At 44.1% G+C, this 21,618-nt stretch overlaps 1 protein-coding gene across 1 annotated transcript in view; it reads right to left on the reverse strand.

Annotated features, from left to right (window-relative positions):
• Positions 1–21,618, reverse strand: part of FREM3 (FRAS1 related extracellular matrix 3) — a 202,649-nt gene that overhangs the window by 25,034 nt on the left and 155,997 nt on the right. Inside the window, exons 12-16 of the mRNA XM_069242596.1 lie at positions 20,410–20,540; positions 14,963–15,121; positions 9,109–9,412; positions 7,992–8,123; positions 4,509–4,840 (exon numbers count right to left, since the gene is read on the reverse strand). Of these exons, the coding sequence (XP_069098697.1) occupies positions 4,509–4,840; positions 7,992–8,123; positions 9,109–9,412; positions 14,963–15,121; positions 20,410–20,540 (1,058 nt within the window). The remainder of the gene's footprint in view (positions 1–4,508; positions 4,841–7,991; positions 8,124–9,108; positions 9,413–14,962; positions 15,122–20,409; positions 20,541–21,618) is intronic.

Consider the following 21,618-nt stretch of genomic DNA (forward strand, 5'->3'; position numbering starts at 1 on the left):
TTACAAAAAGGGGCATCTTTCTTATATTTACATAAAAAACACAATCAACTATTGTTTCAAAATCTGAACCCAAATAAAATCTCATTTGAACTTATGCACTTCTTTGTCATTGTTATTTCAAACTCAACGTGATCCCTTCTGATGTTACACAAACTGAGGGAGATATTTACTAATGTTTCACACAACACAGAGCAGCAAGCAAAGTTGCTGTGCTGCATTGTGTGAAATGGGGAGAGCAGAAATGTGCCATATCTACTAAGATATGGAGCACTTCCGCTCCCTCCTAGCGCTGGTCCAATGTGTGCTGCCTAGTGCCAAGGCAGGCACCCTTGTGCCATGCTGCAAGGGCACCTGTGTTACGGGCAGGATTGTTTTGTGCAGTAAGGGACAGCTTCTTGCACAAAACCAATCAAAATAGGCAATTTCTTTTTTCAATACATGAAACAGGGTGCATCACGCATAGAAAGACAAAATAACAAGGGGAAAAAATAATTTTCTTCTTGTTATACTATTCTCTGGAAGGCGTACCGATCTGACGCAATTTCAGGCTTCCAAATCTTTGTAAATCTAAAATGTTGCCAAATCGATGGGTAGATGCACTGGAACATCCCTGCACCACCCTTGAAATGCCTACCAGTTCAAAATGTAACGCAGCACAGCACAACCTCAAAGTCACGCAAGGCGGGACAAATAGCCGCTTGCATGGCTTTACAGATATTACTGAAGACTGTGTTGTCATTGCGTGGCCATAAGCGACATAAGAAAAACCCAAAAGCTTGGTAAATCCGGGCCTAATTTTCTACAAAAATATTTATTTATTTCAAAACCAGTTCCTATTATACTAGTTCATATCCTAACATTATATCTACGTTAATTTGCTTACGACATTTACGCATCCATAACCATTATTCTAAACATATTCCAAGATAGCCTTTCCATCAAATCAAACATGCAAACATTCTACTCATTCATCATTTTGATATATTGATGGGATCACTAACAATACATGGAATATCTCTTCATGAGTTGAGCATGCTTGAAGGTAATAGAATCAAAAACACACTTAACCCTGTTAAGGTTTTGGCGTGACAAAAATGTGTAAGTATTCATCAGGACAGAAAGTAATTTCTAACCAGGTACAGTGATAACCTTTTGTCCAGACAACAGTTTCCATGGTATGTCCCAATCAATGTACACAATTTATTAAAGGAAATCCCACCCTCTCGAGAAAGCTAGAATTTAGTCCTTTGAAATGTACAGTTAAGGACCACCTTTGATAATATAGGTGACCGCAGTAAAACTGTACTCTTTCTACCTTCAAAATACACAATATATTCTTGCCAAAAGACTGAGCTCGTCTGAATTACTCTGTCAGGCTAAATGCCCCCTTTGTTAAATTAGCGTTCAATATTTTTTTTATTTTTTATTAACCATGTGTCTAGGCTTCACTGGAGTAAAATTCATCTCCCTGGAGAGTTTAACCAGTGGCTAGAGAGTTTCAATAGGCATAGCCTCTAATGCCCAGGGGCATGTGAGTGTGCTAAGAGGTCCATGGTCTGACCGGATATTACGCAGGCGTCTGGTACTAAAGCCTCTAATGTGTGAGCTTTTTTGGTGTCACTGATAAGCGAGTGCTGCAAATAAGTGGCAGAAGAGTCCTGTCACATGCCAGGCGTGGTAAAAACCAACAGACTTTATGATTTGTTATGCTTATGTTGTTTGTAAAGCTCACTCTTTGCATTTTGCATGACCACTTAGTGTTGATGGCTATCAGAGTTCTCTACAATACCACTGCTGGGAGTTTGTGTGGGCAAGTGTCTGCTAACATATGTTGCTGTGTCTTGGGCTCTAAGCTGATAAGAAAGCTCTGATCTATTGGGCTAACTGGTTTTTAGGTTGTGTTGTAACAAATGGAGAGTGATGTGCATACATTCTACAATCAAGAGAGTGGTAGTAGAGGCATGTGTTTAGATTGAGTAAGGTGTGTTGTGTGCATGTTCTGTATGTAATGGGAAGGTCAGTCTGTGATGCAGTGTTAAGTGAGTCTGTCTGATGCGTGTGCTTGGTGTGTGCTAATATTTCACGATAGGAGATTCAGTAGTTGATCTGAAACACTGAAGGGGGTGTGATGCACATAGGCTGAATAGGGCTCAAAATTAAGGATCCGATTTACAAATGATTGTGCTCTTGACTTACTCCTGCATTTCAAGGAGTCACACCCACTCATTTTTAAAAGCTTCTATGAATCCTGGGTAGCGTCTTGAATTTTTAATATAATTGGTCAGGTTAATACCAGAGATTGGATCATAATGGACAATGGAACTGCTGAGCTCTGACACAATGCCTCTTTTCAATGCAGTTCATGTGAAAGCATCCGTTATGTGAGTTTACCACCGCATTACAGGGAATTACTCAAGTTCTAAAGCCATCAAGTGCAGGACACAAGGCCTAGTTTTTAACACTGAAGGGATGGTTGTCTTAGAAGGCTCCTCCACACTCTGTTCTTCTGCTGTAAACAGGCACAGATGAGTGGAGTGAGTGACTTCGAGTGGAGAGGACATCATTTCCAAGAGCACAATTATTGGTAAGTGGAAATGTGTTTAGGTAGTTCTATCCACAAGAAGCATTTCGCTGCACTTTAAAAAAAGCATCATCTACTTCCTGACAATGAATGGACTCAGACCAGTGATGATGCCGTCGGTGCTCCCATTCTCATTAGATTTATCACATATCAGCATTGCTATTTCACAATGCTGACTGTGTTAGAAATTGTGTATGTTGAAAGACTCAGCCAGCCAGACACAGTTCACTAAACCAACATTCACTTCGCTTTGCAAGTACCTTTGTGAACATAAAGGTCACCTGTTCACGAGCAGCCACTGAAAGCCCCTTCAGACGAAGTGACCTACCTGGCTTTGTCAAACATCCTAGTGCTACGTTACAAAGACACGTCTAGGATTGCATGGTGTTAGCTCTCAGGGGCCTCCACAGATGTGTGCAGACTTCTCTGCAGAACCCCCTTTGATGCCTTTTTCAGACTGAAGACCTCCTGTGTACGGTACAGATCCTGATGGGCTGCGTCACTCAAGTGCTTAAAATGAGCGGGCACAACACACATCCGTCAGCAGGGCAGTCTGTGACAGGAGAGACGTCAACTCTGTTTTTCACTCCATGGGAAACACACAAAGGGCAAAAGGGGCTGAGAGGAGCGGTTCACTTTCAAACCACTAGAATTCTTTTCAGCAGAAAAAGGAATCTTTCAGCTGAAAGTCAGCCAGAAAAACAAAAACACCAAATCTATCTAAACAGACTTGCAGCTTGAAGGTGCTGAGAGGCAGCTGCCAAAAATTGAGGGAAACATCTCTGTCACTATATTACGGGTAGCTGTTTAGACATATGTTAATGTGGGATGACTGAGCTATATATTTTCAGAGATTTCATTCCAGCTAAGCTTTGCTTATCGTATGTGATGGTTATGAACAGCACTAGGTGAGACGCCATGCTATGCATGACACACCAGACTGAAACAATTTCCTGGCTTATTGTGATATTCATTGGTTTTCAAGATTCTACATTTCAAGACAACTGGCAGCACTGAGAAAGCATGCATGATATAGAACACCTACCGGTACATAGCGCAGATATGACATGTGCATGTGCTCATAGACAATTGTACTGTGTGCAAAGGTGTGTTCAGTGCAACAAGACACAGCATGTCTGGTTGAGAGAAGGGGTAGCTTATGAAGCCCATCTTACATGGCAGTAGTGTAGGACCTCAAAGTTTAGTAGATGGATTTTGAAAGCAACCTTGTAATCTGGTTAGAACTGAGAGGCCTTCAGATCTCCAAGTAGGCTCTTCCGGCACTGAAAATATCACATCCTGTTCACTGCTGTTCCACTACGTAGGATTTTTTTTCGTGGCACAAATAGGCACATGGTCATTCAATTTAGCAAAAATGTTGTTCCTGGAGCCTCTTGTAGGTGTCTGATAGTGTGTCCGGTATGCTGTGACTCTCACCATCATGAATCCGTGAGCTATCAGCGAGAGATTTCCTTTCTCAGGATCCCGGCCCTCTTGCTGTCACCTGCCTGATAGCGGCATAATGTCTGCGGTACAACAAAGAACACACCATGTGCACAATGACTGCAGAGGAGCAGACTGATAATGACCCTTCTACAACAAACATGATTGTTGTATGAAAACATCCCGCAAAATAACTGAATCTGCCTGAGTTTGGGCACACCAGTTATTTTTCCAAATATTGATGTCACTATGCATGTGTGTAGTATTTGTCCAGTATGAACCCAGAGTTCAGTGTCTCGAAGGGAGGAATACCATCAGAGAGTCAATCAATGCAGGGGTGTAATTTAACCCAATCCCTCTTCTACGACTGTAAAGATAGGTATGTGGCAACCCTTACACTTTTTAGGCACATAAATAGAACCACAGAGGAGTGAAAGGCTAAATGTATGCTTGATCTTAAGAAAGGTTACCTTGGGAAACTTACCTGGCCATCCGTGCCAATGCTGCCACTGCAGTCAGTCAACAGCTCAGACATGTCATAGTAGCTGTCGAACTCCCATAGGCAGGCCTCCAGGTTAAGGTTGCGGTAGAAGCGTAGGGTGCGGGCTGTTCGCAGGGCTGTGTTATACTGGTATGGGGATGTTTCACCAATCACTTCAGGGTTCTTGGTGTTGTCTGTAATGAAGCCATGCCTGGTCGGGATTTCGTTGTAGTCAAGAAGGTTAGAGCACTTGTGGTTGCCCACACGAGTACCATCGGGGCTCAGGGTCAACTCAAAGTTGGACATTGGTCTGGTAGAGATGACGGGAAGCATGCCTAAAAAAATACAATTGGGTTATTGTTGTGAGAGACTGACAATGTATGCACATTTTTGGTGAAATTTTCGAATCACTTTCTACATAATGAAATAACCTGTGGCAGATGGGCAGGACGCTTGAAGCAAGTGTTCTGCTGGTATCATAGAACGATAGAGACATTTGGGAAGTTACCGTGTGCATTATCATGAGCAGAGTTGGCATAGCAGTGTTGGGACAAATGTTCTTATGGCAAAATCTAATCTGAATTGCATGACAGCCATTGCCTACCTTTCTCTTTCTATTATTTTAATCCATGCAAGTTCGATGATTGATTAGTTGTACATATTTACGATTTTTTTGCATTTCCCAAATTGCGAATTCCTAACTGGAATTCGCAATTTGGGGAAATGCAAACCCCAGGGTGCTGGGGGCCTAAGGCCCCTTCTGCTGCACCCCAAGAATTTTTTAAAGAAATGTAAGGCTCACACATGCCAAAGGGTTACCAAGCCAAGTTCAACTTGGTGGTAATAATGATTCCTTAATGCCCAATTCGCATTAAGGAATTGCTTGTTAGATGTTGTTTAGAAATCGCAAATAAGGATTCCTTATTTTTGATTTCTTATTTAGAGAATCGCAATTTGCGATTCTCTAAATGGGGTCGCAATTTTAAGGAATCGCTATTTTAGCGATTCCTTAAAATTGCGTTGCGAATGCCTTTCATACATACTGAAAGGCATTTTTGCATTCGCAAATGGCCATTCGCACGTTGGCGAATGCAAAAATGGATGATACATCTGGCCCTTAGTCTCTAGCACCAAGATCCCTGTCTAGGTGAATGTGTGCTCTACAAGTCCTAAACAGAAAGAGTAAATAGAAATATGGTCACCTGCCTGTGGCACTACTATCAGTGGGGATTCGGAGAGCACCTTAAAGCTACAAAATGTGACTGTAGTGTTAGGGAAGTGGCATCAAAATACCACCGTGTGTTGCCCTTAGATTTCCAAGTATTGGTTCTGGAGCTATGCAACTGAACATAGAAGATTTGAGTAAAGACCTCAGTGATTTATTGTCAATTGGGTGATGTAGAGTTTTTTTGGCATAATTTACATCTGCCAGTTTGGAAGATCTAGGTCATTTTCTACCATGGTGGTAGAAGACCTGCCTTATTTTTAGTTTGGTGCAATGGAATTGTTTTTTTCCCACCAAAAGAGAGGCCTCTACTGTCGCAAGGGAGGCGAGTAAGAGAGGGGAATGTTTGGGGGACATTCTACGAAAGCTTGTGTAAAGTAGTGGAATTTCTGCAATCGGATGTTCAAACTGTAAATGTAGCCCCAAAGAGGTTCATTGTCACTGGCCATCAATCCTGTTGCTCTAATGTGTTTGAGGGTGTGTCTCGGCATGTTAGGGATACTGTACTCATATTTATGGGGGAAGTCTGCCATGGCAGTATTAAATGGTTTTAACTCCGTCAAGCAGTCAAACATGGTGGCTGGTCTACAACTGTAATGGGGATTGCTGAACCACCCCCATTTTTGGTAGCGTTGGCTACTAACGGTGTCTCTGATGGTTGGACTCCTCCATTTAGGACAAGAAATTTACGGGGCTAAACTAGCAGAGGTTGAAAACTTTGCCACTTGACAGATTCTCCATTCTGCCCTTCTATAAATCAGACCCACATCATCATTTAATGCCCTTAACTTTGCCCCAGAGCACCTGATCTGTTTCCAAATATATAGTATAACAGTCTTACGATAATTACAACCTTTCTCTGCACACGTACCAGATAAAGTTGCCAGACTACGCATTAAAAATACATATATCTTCATTTTTTTCAGTTTGTTCTCTGAAAAAATTTAACTACATACATGTATACAGAAGGGGAAATTTATGGTAAAGCTATTCTTTACTCATAACATACTCCATGTCTCCTTGCACAGTAATATTCTGATATTGTTGTCCTGGGAAATAGGAAACTGCGAAGGTTCTTCACATAGGGGCCTGCTATAGAAGTAGCAAAGGATGGACCTTTAAGATTTATATCATCAGGTTAGAAACATCAAAGAAATCCGACATTTAGAAGGAAATCAAACAGGGAGCCAGGCAGAACAGTGTTTCGATAACTATGCTTAGTCTGGGGCGTAAGCCCATCTTCCCTGCTCCTTCCCGCAGCTTCTGCCTTGGGAGGTTACACTCTGCAGTCTCTCCCAAGGCACATGACTCTGGCAACAGGTCAAAACATTCTGTCATTAGAAAATACAAAGTTCCACACAAAACATTTTGGGGTATTGACTTGTTCACCATTCAAAATCTCCAAATCATACAGTCATTTCATTTCAGAGTAACTTCTGCGATATTTTACAACTTTAACTGTAGAAAGTTAACACTTGGCAGTGCTGATCTTTCTCCCTCCTACCGATTCACTGGCACATTTAAAGTGTAGGAGAGGTTACTATGTGTATGTGAAGGACTCATGCCAGAATAACTAAACAGACACACATGCAACCATACACATCTTTCTCTTCACTTGAAATGTCTCAATGCCTAAAAAACCTGAGGACCCAAGTATGTGGCCACGACCTAGAAATACAGATTCTTTAAAACTGAGTTCTTATTGTTTGATTATAGGTGAACAGTTATTGGCATGGGCATTGCTTATCTTAAGGGCATAGGAACATATTTCCCTGGGGCCCCTACCTGTTTCGCCTCTGCACTTGTTTAGATACTTAGTACACTTCCTCCAAGGGGCACTGCCTAAAGAAAGTGCAATAGATTTGTCCTTGAAGGTTTTATGAAATATTACATGCTAAGGTATCAAAGCGGCTGACTTAACATGACCATTAAGAGCTTCATTCTGTAAGTGTGCCTATGTGTGGATGACGCGTCAAGATCTAATGCGTGTTTTTGAAATGAAACTGACAGCCTACAATATTAAGCTAAATCATCAAGACTTAATGTGGGATGAAGAGGCTCGACTGGATGTCGCATCTACTGTGAACTTGCAATGCAATAGTTAAGTGCGAAAGATACATGATTTTTTTGAGACTGAAACTTAGTCTTCCTTGTTTTATTTCATGCTACTCAACAGAGATATTATGTGAATATCAAGTTTTCCATGTTAAATCCAGTGTCTGGATTTATTATTTGTTAACGAAGGTGAACACACAGCTTACCATCCATGTGAGGCATTGTCACTGTCAGCTTTATCAGGTTGGGAAAATCAGGGTCATCAGGACCGGTGTAGCGAATTTTTGCTGAGAAGGGTTCAGCTCCCACAGTTCCCGGGATACGAGGCTGGCAGAGTCCTTGGAGAAGAGAATGTTTGTTAGAGGTTTGCACATTGTCGTGATCAATACTAAAGATCCCTTTGCATCATACCATTTATTTTATATTGGTTGCAGTCCCTTTGCCGTTGAAGGAAAGATGCTGCTATCAAGGTATTTTGCAAATGTAAATGCTAGGAGGAGAGGGGGTGTGGTAATCCTCACTTGCTTCCAGGCGTGGCTCCTCTGCTATGGCAAAAAGGTTTGCAAAAACCAGCTGCAAACCTTTTTACCAAAAAACGATAATAAACTATGTTTATTATCGTTTTTTGGTAAAAGGGGTGGGGCCACAGACTGTGACGAGCACTGAAGGGGAGTGCACAGCACTCCCTCTCACTGCGCATGTATGTTTGGCCAGCCGTCTCGGGTCGGCCAAACACACATCCGCAGTAGGCTCTCTCCAGCAGGCAATGTGTTGCCAGCCTGGAGAGAGCCTGCACAGGCTCTCAGTCTGCCTGGGAGCATCCTGGCTGGGTGCTCCCAGGCAATCCTTTTCTCATAGGGCTTTGAGCAGAGTCAGAATTGGACGCAGGGCAGGCTGGGAGCCTGCCTGCGCAGGAGAGGAGCAGTACGGTGGTGATGGCAGCGGCTGCGACAATTCAGGTAAGTTTTTTTATTAATTCCCCCTCACCCGCGCGTACGCCACCCCACCCCTCTTTAGCACCGCAAGCGCTCCTGCTTGCTTGCATCCCATTATTTGCAGCTGTTTACTAATATTCACTGAAGGAATCCTGCCTCATTAATACGCAGGACAGCATTTCTCTGAATCATTGCAAATGACCATTTTGCACTGCAACAGGTAAGTTAAAAATGAACTTGCTTCTACGTAGCTTTGAGGAAAAATGGTAAATACTTTTTGACCTGACCTTTGCTACATCAGGCGATTAAAGTCTTCAGTAATTGATGAATGGCTACCTTGCCCCTGACTGGTAGAGTTGATGATGTGTGGAAAGAGCAGGTATCTCACCTTCCTCTCGGCTGACAGTCACGATTGGACTGTGAAGCTCTAGGCCTGCGTCTCCATTGGCATTGACTGCTCGGGCAGCGCACTGCACTCGGGATCCAGCGTGGAAGTAGATGGAGTCCAGTGTGATGGTCTTCGTGTTGGTAAAGAAGGTGTTGGAGTCCACTTCTCTCATAGGGCTGGTGACGCCGTCGCTGCCACTTGGAGCACTGATGAGCCAGCGGTACTGGGACAGTGTGTCATTGATGTTCTCTGCAGCACATATGGAGCCTGTTTTGTCGTAGTCCGAAAATTTGGGGTTACAGGCCTGAAAGGGGGCAGAGACCATTAGAAAAAATAAGCGAGAAAAAACCCAAAGCAAACGTAGGTTTCAAACTCTGACTTTAAATATGCTGTTTAACTAAGTTACGAAGTGAATGCTGTGCCGGTCTATGCCCTTTTTTGTGGCACAGACAGTTTGTTTCTATTTTTGAAAAGTATTGCAGTAACACCATATGAATCCAGGAGTGTTGGTGCTTTTGTGAATGGCAGCTCGGCAATGTTGCTGGGAGTCACCTAGATGGATAGTCTATGTTAATGTTTGGTTAACTGGAAAATTAGTGGATGAAGTATTTGCCTGAAGTGGAACATTTTTTTTACTCTTTCTGTGTCATTTTGGGATTCATTTAATTAGGTGTTTTAAGTAGTCTGTAGAGTTCCTTTTTAGGCAGTGTGGCTTGGGAATTAGAGATGCTCAAAGTTAATTTTCAGATTCCTGACAACGCTCTGGTCATCTCTTACATTTGTAAGAGGCAGTCGTTTGCCCGATTAGCTGCCATAATGCATTGCTCTGTGGTTACTCCTTTTGAGCTGCGGAATGACATTAGTGAACTAAAGTTTAGTGCACAAAAGGTAGATTTCGGTTACTGGGTTTATTTGGCATTCAATGTTTTTCCTGGAGTTACAGAGAAGCCCGAGCGTTGTAACTTGAGGTTGACGACTAAAATGAGCTAGGCTGAGCTTTATCAGAGTAAAGGCGTGGTTTTCCCTTGAGGTTGTTTTTTTGGTGCAGAGCAGCGAGCAGTAGAAAGTTTGCTTTGGTCCTACTGGTGCTATTTCAGGATTAGCCTATCTATTTTTGATAGATGATTGCTATGTAACCTTTTAGAGCGGCAAATTCCTTTGTGGGAGTCTGTGATTTTTTAAGAAGATATTGTCATTGGACAGGACTGGGTACTTTATGAGGAATTTCTACAACAAAAATTCTCTAGCATGAGTGAGAGCCTCGTGGTCTGCATCAGTCTCTGACAGTTATGGGCAGTGGAAGTCAGCCTTTTATGCCTAGAGTGGCCTTCATCACCAGTACAGCGACGGCCTAATAGGACGCTTTACAGTCCAGAGTGGTGGCTTGGATAGAGCTATTATCACACTCTGGCTCAAGTGTAGGGGGGTTAACCGGTGCTCTTAATTCACTCTCCCCTAACTTATATCAATACAATTTGGCAAAAACGTCATATGTGGTGCAGCAGCTGTGGCCAGGCCTACCAGCTGTGTTTTACTTTAGCTACGCTGCTGGCTAGCCCTTGAGCCTTATATGCTCCTTTTCGAGCTTCCCACACCTATCTCCAACCCCACACAGATTCGCTTACCAGGGAGCCAGGCTCTCTGCTGAGTTAGGCTTGGCCTTCACTCAAGGGGGACTTTTATCCCCAACTAAGGAGGCATTGTCAGAGGCCTCAGAGATGCAAGGCTCCTGATGAGAGCCCATGCAGCACAGTAACCCTTGCTTCTTTTGAAATTAAAAGTGGGTAATTGTTTATTTATTGTTCCATTTCTGTTAAAGAGGGGCATATTTATACTCTGCTAGCGCCGAATGTGCTTCAAAAATGTTGACGCACATTCGGCGCAAACCCTGTCCCATATTTATACTTTGACGCCCGATCCCGCGGACGTCAAAATCCCACCATGTGCGTAATTTTTTGGAAGGGGGAACCTGCCTTGCGTTAATTATATGCAAGGTAGGCGTTCCCTTCCAAAAAATGACTTTAAGGCCTGTGACAATATACTCTGGCGTTATTTTGACGCACAGGAGGGGGTGGGCCTTAAAAAACAGTGCACAGCCTGATGGGCGCCGTTTTTTAACGCCTGGGTCAGGGCAGGCGTTAAGGGACCTGTGGGCTCGGAAGGAGCCCAGAGGTGCCCTCCCCTGCCCCCAGGGACACCCCCTGCCACCCCAGGAGGACACCCAAGGATGGAGGGACCCATCCCAGGGAAGTAAAGGTAAGTTCTGGTAAGTATTTTTTTCCGTTTTTTTTAAGTGGCATAGGGGGGCCTGATTTGGGCCCCCTACATGCCATTGGGCAAGGGGGCATGACTCCTGTCTTTGCTAAGACAGGAGTCATGTCAATGGGGGTTGTGCGTAAAAAATAAAATGGCGCAAGTCCGGTTTGAGGCCTGATTTTTGCCTCAGACCTGACTTGCACCATTTTTTGACGCACAACCCCCATTTTCCCATACGCCGGCGCTGCCTGGTGTGAGTCATTTTTTTGACGCAGACCAGTCCGCAGCGCCGGCTAACGTCATTCCATAAATAAGGCGCCCGCATGGCGCGTTGGAATGGCGTTAGCCGGCGGTATAATTTTTGACGCACAACTGCGTTGGCGCAGTTGTGCGTCAAAAAGTATAAATATGGCCCTGAATATTTAATTAGTAGTGCCGAATTTACCAGTGATAGTGTTTTTAGAGGAAACAAAAATTAGGTTGTGTTTGAGTTCGCACAACATCAGCAGAGCCTTTGTAAGCACAATGAAAGCAATGATTTTATACATGCTCGAGTGGGAAAAGGGCCACACACGTTTATAATCCGTATAGACTACACTACCTGTCAGTGCATTTTCCTGTGGAGGACCGCAAATAAATCCTCAGCATGATAACGACATGTCCCATGAATCATTAAAATGTTTGAAACTCACAGCCCCGCTGAGGTCCCCATACTTCTCAGGTATGATTTTTGTTAATGGGATGGACAGGTGTGGGAGAATGGGGGTGGTAAAAAAATAACCAAAGTGTGCAAGTTCACCTTAAAATACCCAGACTGCAAAGATGTCCTGTACTTCAGGCAAAATTCGTTTTTGCTGCTTGAGTGCTTCCCATTCACAAAAATGCACATTTTAGCCCCACTTCTTGTAACTTGGCTCTGTGTACTGGTTATAAGGAAGGTGCTTTGCCTTGGCATGTGGAGGGGCCAGGCTGGTAATGTGTACCGTGTGTTTTGTACATGGGACCATAACAGTCCTAGAACTGAGCACATAGGGTCTGATTTATACTTTTTTAGCACCACATTTGCGTCATTGTTTGACGCAAAACGGCGCAAACTTAAAAAATCCAATTATATTTTGTAAGTTTGCGCCGTTTTTGCGTCAAAAAATGACACAAATACTGCGCTAAAGAAGTATAAATATGGGCATCAATTCTATTTTGTAACTTTGCGCCGCTTTAGCGTAAAAAATTACTCAAATGCAGTGCTAAAAAGTATAAATCAGGCCCTTAGTCTCTGGTGCGGTGGAGGAACTACTGAGAATAATTGGGAAACAGTAGAACAATCTAAGAGACAAAGAGAGGCCGAAAGAGAGATAAAGAGAAAAAATAACCCAATCTTTCCAACCCATGCAGCTGTAGTTGTCTGCTGCGCTGAAGAGGGGCCTGCTCCTGTTTCATACGCAGAGCACTTGAGTCCAAAAGCCATTCCTTTCCGAGAAGCAAAGAGAATGCAGTGTCTGTTGGAAGGGGCTTCATGTTGTCATAATACATATGCCTCTGATGTTTTAAAGCAGCAAAGACATCTGAGCTCCAGCATTCAATTGATATGTTCTATAAAAAGCGAGTGCAAATATAACCCAGCACCATATGGTCCATTCAGAATTAACTGGATGCTTGTGGTCAATGTACATTGGATCCCCTGAATATCAAAACAACAGTATCAATGGGACACAATATCGAGGACAGAATATCTAAAATAAAACATCGACGGGTGAGTATGTCTAGATTTGATATGTCTAACTCTACACCTAGATGTAGAGATAAGAATAGTAAATTTATACCTCCATGAATGAACTTACCTTTCGAAATTCTGTCCTCGATAATCCTGTACTACGATACTGTTGGTGTTAATATTCAGTAGAACAACCCCTATTTGAGAAAGGGCTATATCCATAGAATGGTTACTGCTGCATAGGCTAAATAGTGGCCATAGAGCCAAGCCAAGGACAGTCCTGTTGCCACACAGATCACGTGTGAATTTGAGTTCAATGACCCCTGCTTATAGTGGGATTCCTGAAGTTCATTGAAGGCAACTCCCACCCCCCCAGCGCCTTGAAACCCTACCGGGTGAGCAGTGCGCTTAAGACATTTTTTGATTGATTGATTGAATGAAGGCAACAAGAGATTTAGAAAAAGGTAATTAATGTAAAACCTTTGGGCATTCATTTACCATCAGAAGTAAAAGAGGCATTAACTAAGGGAAGACAGAGGTCTTTTGATTAGAAATATTGGACCTACTGGTGGAGTGAATAAAAAGTGGTGGAAGCGTACTGGGTGGAGGAGAGCTACATTGTCTTGTTCATGTGTTAAGGAGTCAGGCAACAATGTCTCTACTGCGATGGCCTGCTCAGTGACTGAGCCATGCCAGGTAAGCCTGCTCTCCACGCGCTTCACGTACGCAGGGCCACTCACTGCATGTGGTAGCAACTGCTTCACCCAGGCCTCTGTTATGTCATGAAGCTGGTTTCATTTACATCACATACTGGTCAAAGGACCCCATGTGTGCGAAGAGCCGTCAGGCTAAAAGAAACACAGTACAATGAAAAAATACAATGGTATTTTGGGGAGGTGGTTCCTGCATGCCTTATCGAAGAATGAATGAATTTACAGAGAAACATTTTTTAGGTGAGAGTTTGCATGGAGCATCACTTCTTGTTACAGCTAAAATATGATCAAAAGGGCTTATTAGGTGAGTAGGTATCAAGACATAATTGAAAATGAAATTAGTGCATTTTGGAGAAAAGAGTATATAATTTAAAAGTTTATTAAAATAGTGGGTGCACATAATGCAACAAGGGTGCATAATACGTAGTGCTTGATCCACAAAGGAGATTTCCACCTTGTAGAAGAGCTGTGAGTACATGAGCTACTCTCCAAGAATGCCAAGGTACTGGGTACATGCCACAGACATAGTTGTTAGTTCACATCATCCACTCGAGTGGAGATACTGGGCTTGCACAAAATGAGCCTCATTATGAGTCAACTAAATTCTCCTGCAGAGATACCCGGAATTTAAATTACCAGATAGGATTTCCATAGTGAAGTCAGGCTATTAGCAGTTTTTTCTGAAATGAGCACTAACTTCTCAGACCCGGATACACAAGGTGCTTTACTGGGTAGTTTTTCACCATGTCTGCTAACAAATAGCACTCATTTTGTGGTGGGGGGTAGGGGTTAAGAGTAGCGGTGAAAGGCACACGTGTGCTTGTGTGGGGGAGCATTATGTGCCTACTCCTCAAGACTGATGCGGGGAGGGGGACAGGTAATGCTCCTTCTCCCCCAGAATGATCAAATCTGGAGTTTTCAGACCCGGTCATTGCTGCTCCGTATAGATGAGTAATGGAGATTTCAGTAATTTCAATCAGAGCTACGGCTCCAGGTTAAAAACCCACTCGTAATGAGACCCTATATGCTCTTTTTTTCCTCATATGAGTGAAAAGCACAAGCAGTCTGTATACAGCCCTCTATGTTTCGTGAACACAGTGCATTTTTCTTACTTTCTGGATGAAAGAAGGGCGTACTCTCTCTCCCAGCTGTACATAACAAAATAGGGACTTACCGTTACACACACGACAGGATAGCCTGTAGGTGGATGGGGGTTCTCCTTTGCCTTAGATGTGTCATCGTACGACAGCAGAGACACCACCTGGGGAACAGCTGGGAAGGTCACATCAGCAACGCTGTCCATTTCTTCGATATACACTATCGCTTTATTCATCTAAAGGAGTGAAAACAGGAATATAAAACCCTGCAGACTCAGAGAATGATCAAAAGCAATGCTCTTTGTTCATGAAGAACATCAAAAAACGGTTCTAAGACCACTCCTATCTTTTGTAGACTGTGGTTCGCCTCAGAATTTACAAGAACATGCTTAATTGACGATTTACTCTAGCATGCAGTTGGAAATTCAGAAATAAGGTAGAGAGTCACGAAAGCTGCTAAATCTAGTTTGTGACACTTATTAGGCGTCACTTTATGGCAAATTCACCCAATGTGACAAACATAGCAAACAATATTTCATACCTCATGCCCACATTAAATTAAATAATATCTTTTCAGGGTGTTTCTCTTTAAATCAGAAATGATACCGCAAAAATCATAGGAAAGGTGAAATATTTTCTTTCTTTATATAACAGTATCCAAACCATCATAACCATGTTCACGACATACCTTTCTCTGTTAGCACACAAGGCACATCCTGGTTCTGGCAGACAGGGGTAAAGTATTACATGTCAGCGCCAAGGATTACCGGCTTAGCTAAGAGCATTATTTTGCATTGGTCACTGCTGAAGACATATCTTACTGATCCCTATGGCATCAATACATATTGAAGTACATTGAATACATGACATAATTGCCTTGGCAATAACGAACTGGAAGAAACAAAGCACTGACAAAATGAAAGCATGAAATTGTCTAGCCTGCTCCTCCTGGTAATCACCCGCTCCTCATTCCTCACTCCCCTCTCCGAACTGCAGCCTTAAAACTTGCCACAGGCAGGACAAGATGGCATCATATCAAATATTTAGCAAAGTGGTGTCAGGTGTTAGTTTCTTTAAAAGTGAAGAACTAAAAACATCTCTAAAGCAGGTGAAAATTGGTCTTCACCTAAGAAAGCATTGTTAAATGGTGCTTCCAGGAGGTCTTTTATGATTAATGATGAATAACAATTATGAGACTAGCGTCCTTGAGATGAGTTGGCTGCAGTGTGCAGAAGAGATAACAGAAGGCCGCAATTAAGTTTAAGTCTCCTGCAAATTCTGGCCACTATGAGTGTAGGAAGCTGGCTCTCTATATAGTGCACTAAAATGAATTACATTGTGCGGAGAGTCCAGTGAATCCCTAATTGGTATTGCAGAGGCAAAAGTAGATAGGACTAATTCTCTATTTTATGGTAGTGTGGACGAGCAGTTAGGCTTATAAGAGGGTAGTTAGTGCTAAGCATTTGTTGTACTCTCAGAGGCAATAAATGAGACACATACTCAAGGAATAAATCCAAGGCCAATTTAGAAAAAAATATATATATATTTTTATATATGTTTCAGGTAAGTAGACTTTTAAGCATAAAATACTTTGCAGTTTAAAAAACTAGACATAATGCAGTTTTCAGAGTTCTCTAAATGTTATCCTATGAAGCCAAAACAATGATCAGCAAGCATAGGGTTAACAACGACTTATGAATCCCATCTCAAGGAGTTAAGGTAAGTACTGGTCGCTGATCAGAACCACACCAACAGGTCACACCGGTAGGCACTGGGGCGGTCTGGTGCGGAAGTCAGTAAGGCGTTGGGTGCCGAATAGTTTCCTATGGGAGACTGACCCTGTAACAAACAGGATGCAGGCTGTGGCTGGGAAGCCAGCTGGGGACAACAAACAGTTAGGTAGTAGACTTGGGCTGCTCGGGGACATAGGTGCACCTTTGGTCCTCTTCTCATGTGCCCAGGGGTGATGGATACAGGAGTGTCTTTTGGTGTTGGGTTTTCTCGTTCAGGAACCCTCGGGGTCAGGGGTTCCTGTCAGTTGAGGCTGCAGGTGTCATGGGGGAATCCAGCATGGGTGGACCATTGTACTCACAGAGGCAATAAATGAGACACATACTCAAAGAATAAATCCAAGACCAATTTAGAAAAAATAACAATTCTTTTTATATCTGTTTCAGGTAAGTAGACTTTTCATCATAAAATACTCTGCAGTTTCAAAAGTAGACAGAGTGCATTTTCAGAGTTCTCTCAATGTTATCCTATGGAGCAAAAACAATGATCAGCAAGCATAGGGTTAACAACGACTTATGAATCCCATCTCAGGGAGTTAAGGTAAGTACTGGTCACTGATCAGAACCACACCAACAGGTCACACCGGTCGGCACTGGGGTGGTCGGGTGCAGCGGTTAGTAAGGCGTTGGGCGCCAAATAATTTCCTAAGGGAGATTGACCCTGTAACAAACAGGCTGCAGGCTCTGGCTGGGAAGCCAGTTGGGGACAACAAACAGGTAGGTAGTAGACTTGGGCTGCTTGGGGACGTAGGTGCACCTTTGGTCCTCCTATCCTGTGCCCCGGGGTAACGGATGCAGGGGTGTCTTTTGGTGTTGGGTTTTCTCATTCGGGAGCCCTCGCAGTCAAGGGGTCCTGTCAGTTGAGGCTGCAGGCATCATGGGGGAATCCGGCAGGTGTGGACCCAGGGTGGACTCGAGCTCTCAGAAGCCGGGGGCGACGTTGGCACCAATGACCCACCTCCACTGTGGTTAGGGGTCACAGGTGCAGTAGTTGCTGTAGGTGTCAGGCTCTTCTCTCACCACCAGGCTGGTGGAGAGGTGGCCTGCATGCAGGGGCTGCAGGCGACTTGGATGATTCCAGGAGGGGTGACACGTGGGTGGGCTAGGGCTCAGGACAGCTGGGGATTCCTGCTGGCTCTGTTGGTGGGCTTCTCACCAGGTTGAGGTCATCGGGTGCAGAGGTCACTTCAGGTGTCGGGGTTCCAGGCTGCAGAGTCCTTGTTGGATACATTGTTGCTGAGCAGATGCGTTGCTCACAGGAGTCTGAGCCTTTTTAGAAGGCAAGCAGGCTTCCTGGGCTTCTTGAAGTTGCAGCTGCAGCATGAGTCCTTTTGTGCAGAGTCCAGTGAGGTTAAAAGGCAGGCCGAAGTGCTGGTACTGAGTCAGCTACTTCTTCTTCCTCCTCTTCTGTGGGATCAACTCTTCTTTGTCCTTCTTCTTCGTAGGTAGTCAGGATCTGAGTTCCAGGGTTCAGGGGTGCCATCTACTCAATTCAGGGATGTTACAGGGAGTGCCAGGCAAGAGCCAATGGGCTGACCACATTTAGGGTGACTACATCCTTCTTATGACCACTTCAGCTGGGAAGTGGGCATAACCCTAACCCTAGTGGCATAATCCCTTCCAAGCAAGATGGAGGAATTTGAAAAGTAGTGTCCGCTTCAGCTTGTCCACCTTAGGGTGGGACTGGCATGAAGTGGGCACAACTCCTAATTCAATTAATTTTCCAACCTGTGCTGCCACCTAAAGTGGGGTCAAGACAGGGAGGTTGGTAATCTCTGCCATCTGGAGAGACCTGGGTTGCATTTCAAAGGCAGCAAAGCCTTTGAAGCTCCCGCGGAATGCCCACTCTGCTCTGGACGAAGTGTCATCACCTCCGCCCAGAGCAGGCCTTTGTTCTGACCCTCTGGGAGCGTTGGCCCTCACCTCGGGGGGGGCAGAACTCAGTCTAGGGTGGCTGTACTGGTTTGTACCAGTCAGTGAACACACCAGTGGCTGGCTAGGTTTCTAGGTGAATTTATTAATAAATCCATCACTGGGGTCAGTGAGGGTTTATTATTCTGAAATGTTTGATACCAAACATCCCAGGATTCAGAGAAGCCATCATGTAGCAGGGGGAACTTGTAATGACCAGTGTGCAGCAAATGCACTTAAAATGGTTTCTCTGTGCACTTACTATGTCTCGGAATTGATAGAGACACAGCAAGGGCATATCTGCTCATGCACATATGCCCTCAAATGTGCCTGGATACACCAAGCTGTAGGGGTGACTTACACCTGGCAGATACAGTGATAGGTGACCTGGGACACAAGGGTGTGTGACAGGTCATTGTTTCAATTTACCCTGCACCAATACACACAATCTGCAATGGCAGCACTGTGTGGGTTAGGTGAGGGGTTCCTCAGGGTAGCACAATTGGTGCTGCAGCCCTCAGAGATCTTCCTAGTACCACAGGCCCTAGGTACCAGGGGTGCCATTTACTAGGGATTTAGAGTGGTAGCTAAAAAGTTTGCCAATTGTGCAAAACAACTGTGCAATTTTGGAGAGAGAGATCTGGCACTGGGAATCTGTTTGGCAGTGACCCAGTGCACTAACGCCACATCTGAAACCAGCAAAAAGTGGTGGCTAACCATGTCTAAGAGAGTGCTTTCCTAGAATGAGTTTCTTGAATTTGAGAATAATTACTCATACCTGGACTTACCATTGCTTCTGCAAGACGTTTTTGTCCATTTCAGCGAAAAAAATGCAGACATTTTCTACCTTCTCTGAGCAGACATGAAATGTCAGCATGACTGATGGTGGGGATGCTAAATGGGGAGGGAGGGGCAACACTGTCTGCCACAGCCCCAGCTCCTGTAGCCTCTCTGGAAGGTCAAGTAACTCTGGGCCCAGAATGATAAGGTCTAGAGATTTAAACCTTTAGTATTCCGGAAACAGAAACACTCACAATTGTGATTTTTGTTACTTCCCCTGTTCTTACAACTCATAATAAGTGCTTTCGTAGCAGATTTAGGACACTTTACCACATCCTCCAAGGGGCCCCCTCAGCCCAGTACCTGAGCCTGAGAGCACCCGACTAAGACTGGAGGGGCCTCTCCATGAACTTTGTGGGGGGGGGGGGCTCAACTTTCGTTACGCCACTGTTTGTTTCTCTCTTTTCAATTTAGAAACTCTACCCTCAGTGGGTTGAATGTTCTAACAGCCTTTTAGCCAGTTTATCTTGGCTGTACCTCTTCCTAAAGGCCCTCCCCCGCGTTAAAGGCCCAAGATACTGGTTCAGGGCCTTTAACAAATGGTATAGCCCTTAGCAGCGGTAAATAAAGCCATAAATCAACTCTCGATTGAAGCAGCAATGGAAGTATGGGTTGAGCTTGGGACATTTTCGAACATATGAAGGATAACCATGAACTGATTCGGGGCACAAACAATTCTGCCATCAACTATAAGTAATTTACTGTGCGTTAAGATTGTACGTCTACTTAAACTGAACAATAGAGAGGGATTGATAAAGCAAATCTTAGTTTATGCAAAATTATGAAAGGATAAGAAGGACCGCAGAAAAATTATGTTCCTAGCCTCAGGCTTTAAAGATGCATTATATATTCTCGGTGTAATGGCGTTAGGCCTATTATTGCTGTGATTGGACAGGTGGGCGATTCTGAGCTATCCTATTGGTTCAAGGTACTGGTGGCTAAAATGTGGATACAAGCACATTACTGAATCCAGCGGGCGTTACCTGCGTCTCAGCGACCATGTTCTCATCGGGTTTCAGATGGACGGTGAAGGCTTCTCTCATTTCTCTCTCGCCGTCATACAGCACCTCGATCTCCACAAAATGCTCGGTTTCGCCTTCTTTAAACTCGATGTCTGTTTGAAAACAAAAGGCATAGCTGAGATCAAGCGGCCAGCGTAGGATACTGGTTCGCTGGCAGAAGCGGAAGCGCGAGGAGGCCTCCATGCCCCGGTATTGCTACTCGTTTCTCATCGCCTGCAGTCGGGCGGGAATGCAGGCGACAGCTGCAGGTACCGGCTCGCATTCCCCAAGGGCTGAGGTGATGGAGAAGGCTTTTTGCAACCTTCCTTTTCAGCCCTCAGACAGCTGCTTACCTCATGTATGTTTTTCAGAGAGCCGGCGAGGCGATGGAACTGAAGAAACAGAGGTTTCACGGCTCATTAGCAAGACCGGAACTCAGTCTGTTTTCCTCTACTGTTTCCATTTCTGAATCAAAGTCGTAGTTTTTTTTCAAGGGAGTTTTGTGCACACCGCTATACATGCCTAGATGTACCAATAAACCTGTACCTCTGAACCTCCTATGTCGGGCCCCTGTCCAGAGCCCGATTATAAATTGGACTTGTAACCCAATAAGAGCAGCCGTAAGATGTCAGCTGCTACCTAAGTGGCTGGTCTGGTTTTCATGGTGAAACAGAGCTCCGCGCAGAGGAGGATGTATTGTGTCATATTCGCCCTACGAGCATCCTACAGAGACACCAATAGAACATCTGTTTATTAATGTATTTTAAAGTTTTGGTTTAATGCATAGTGCATTGAGTGCATGTGCTGCCTACTACCCATGAGGGCACAGTCAGTGCAGTACAGGACAGTAGGTATTTCAGCTGGATGCGGTTAATATGTCTGGGCGGTGAAGAAAAATAAATCAACAGATTATAACTTTTCCAGGACCAGAAGAGTTTACAACAGGGATGAAGGGAGACATCCCAAGCACTGGATGATTGGGGGGTCTGTGTTAGGAAAGTGATGGACGCGTTTAGGGGTGAGGCCGATTTATGTAATATCCAGGAAGAGAAATCCTTGAAAAAGAGAATGACACTTGAATGGACGCTGAATCTTTTCCATGCAGTGATGTAGTAGACAGTCAATACTGAATTTCATCCTGGCTTTCATAGGCTTTTCATAAGTGAAATAAATGATCTATCTATGAAGATT

The sequence above is a fragment of the Pleurodeles waltl genome, chromosome 1_2, assembly GCF_031143425.1.
Source record: "Pleurodeles waltl isolate 20211129_DDA chromosome 1_2, aPleWal1.hap1.20221129, whole genome shotgun sequence".
Classification (NCBI taxonomy): Eukaryota; Metazoa; Chordata; class Amphibia; order Caudata; family Salamandridae; genus Pleurodeles; species Pleurodeles waltl.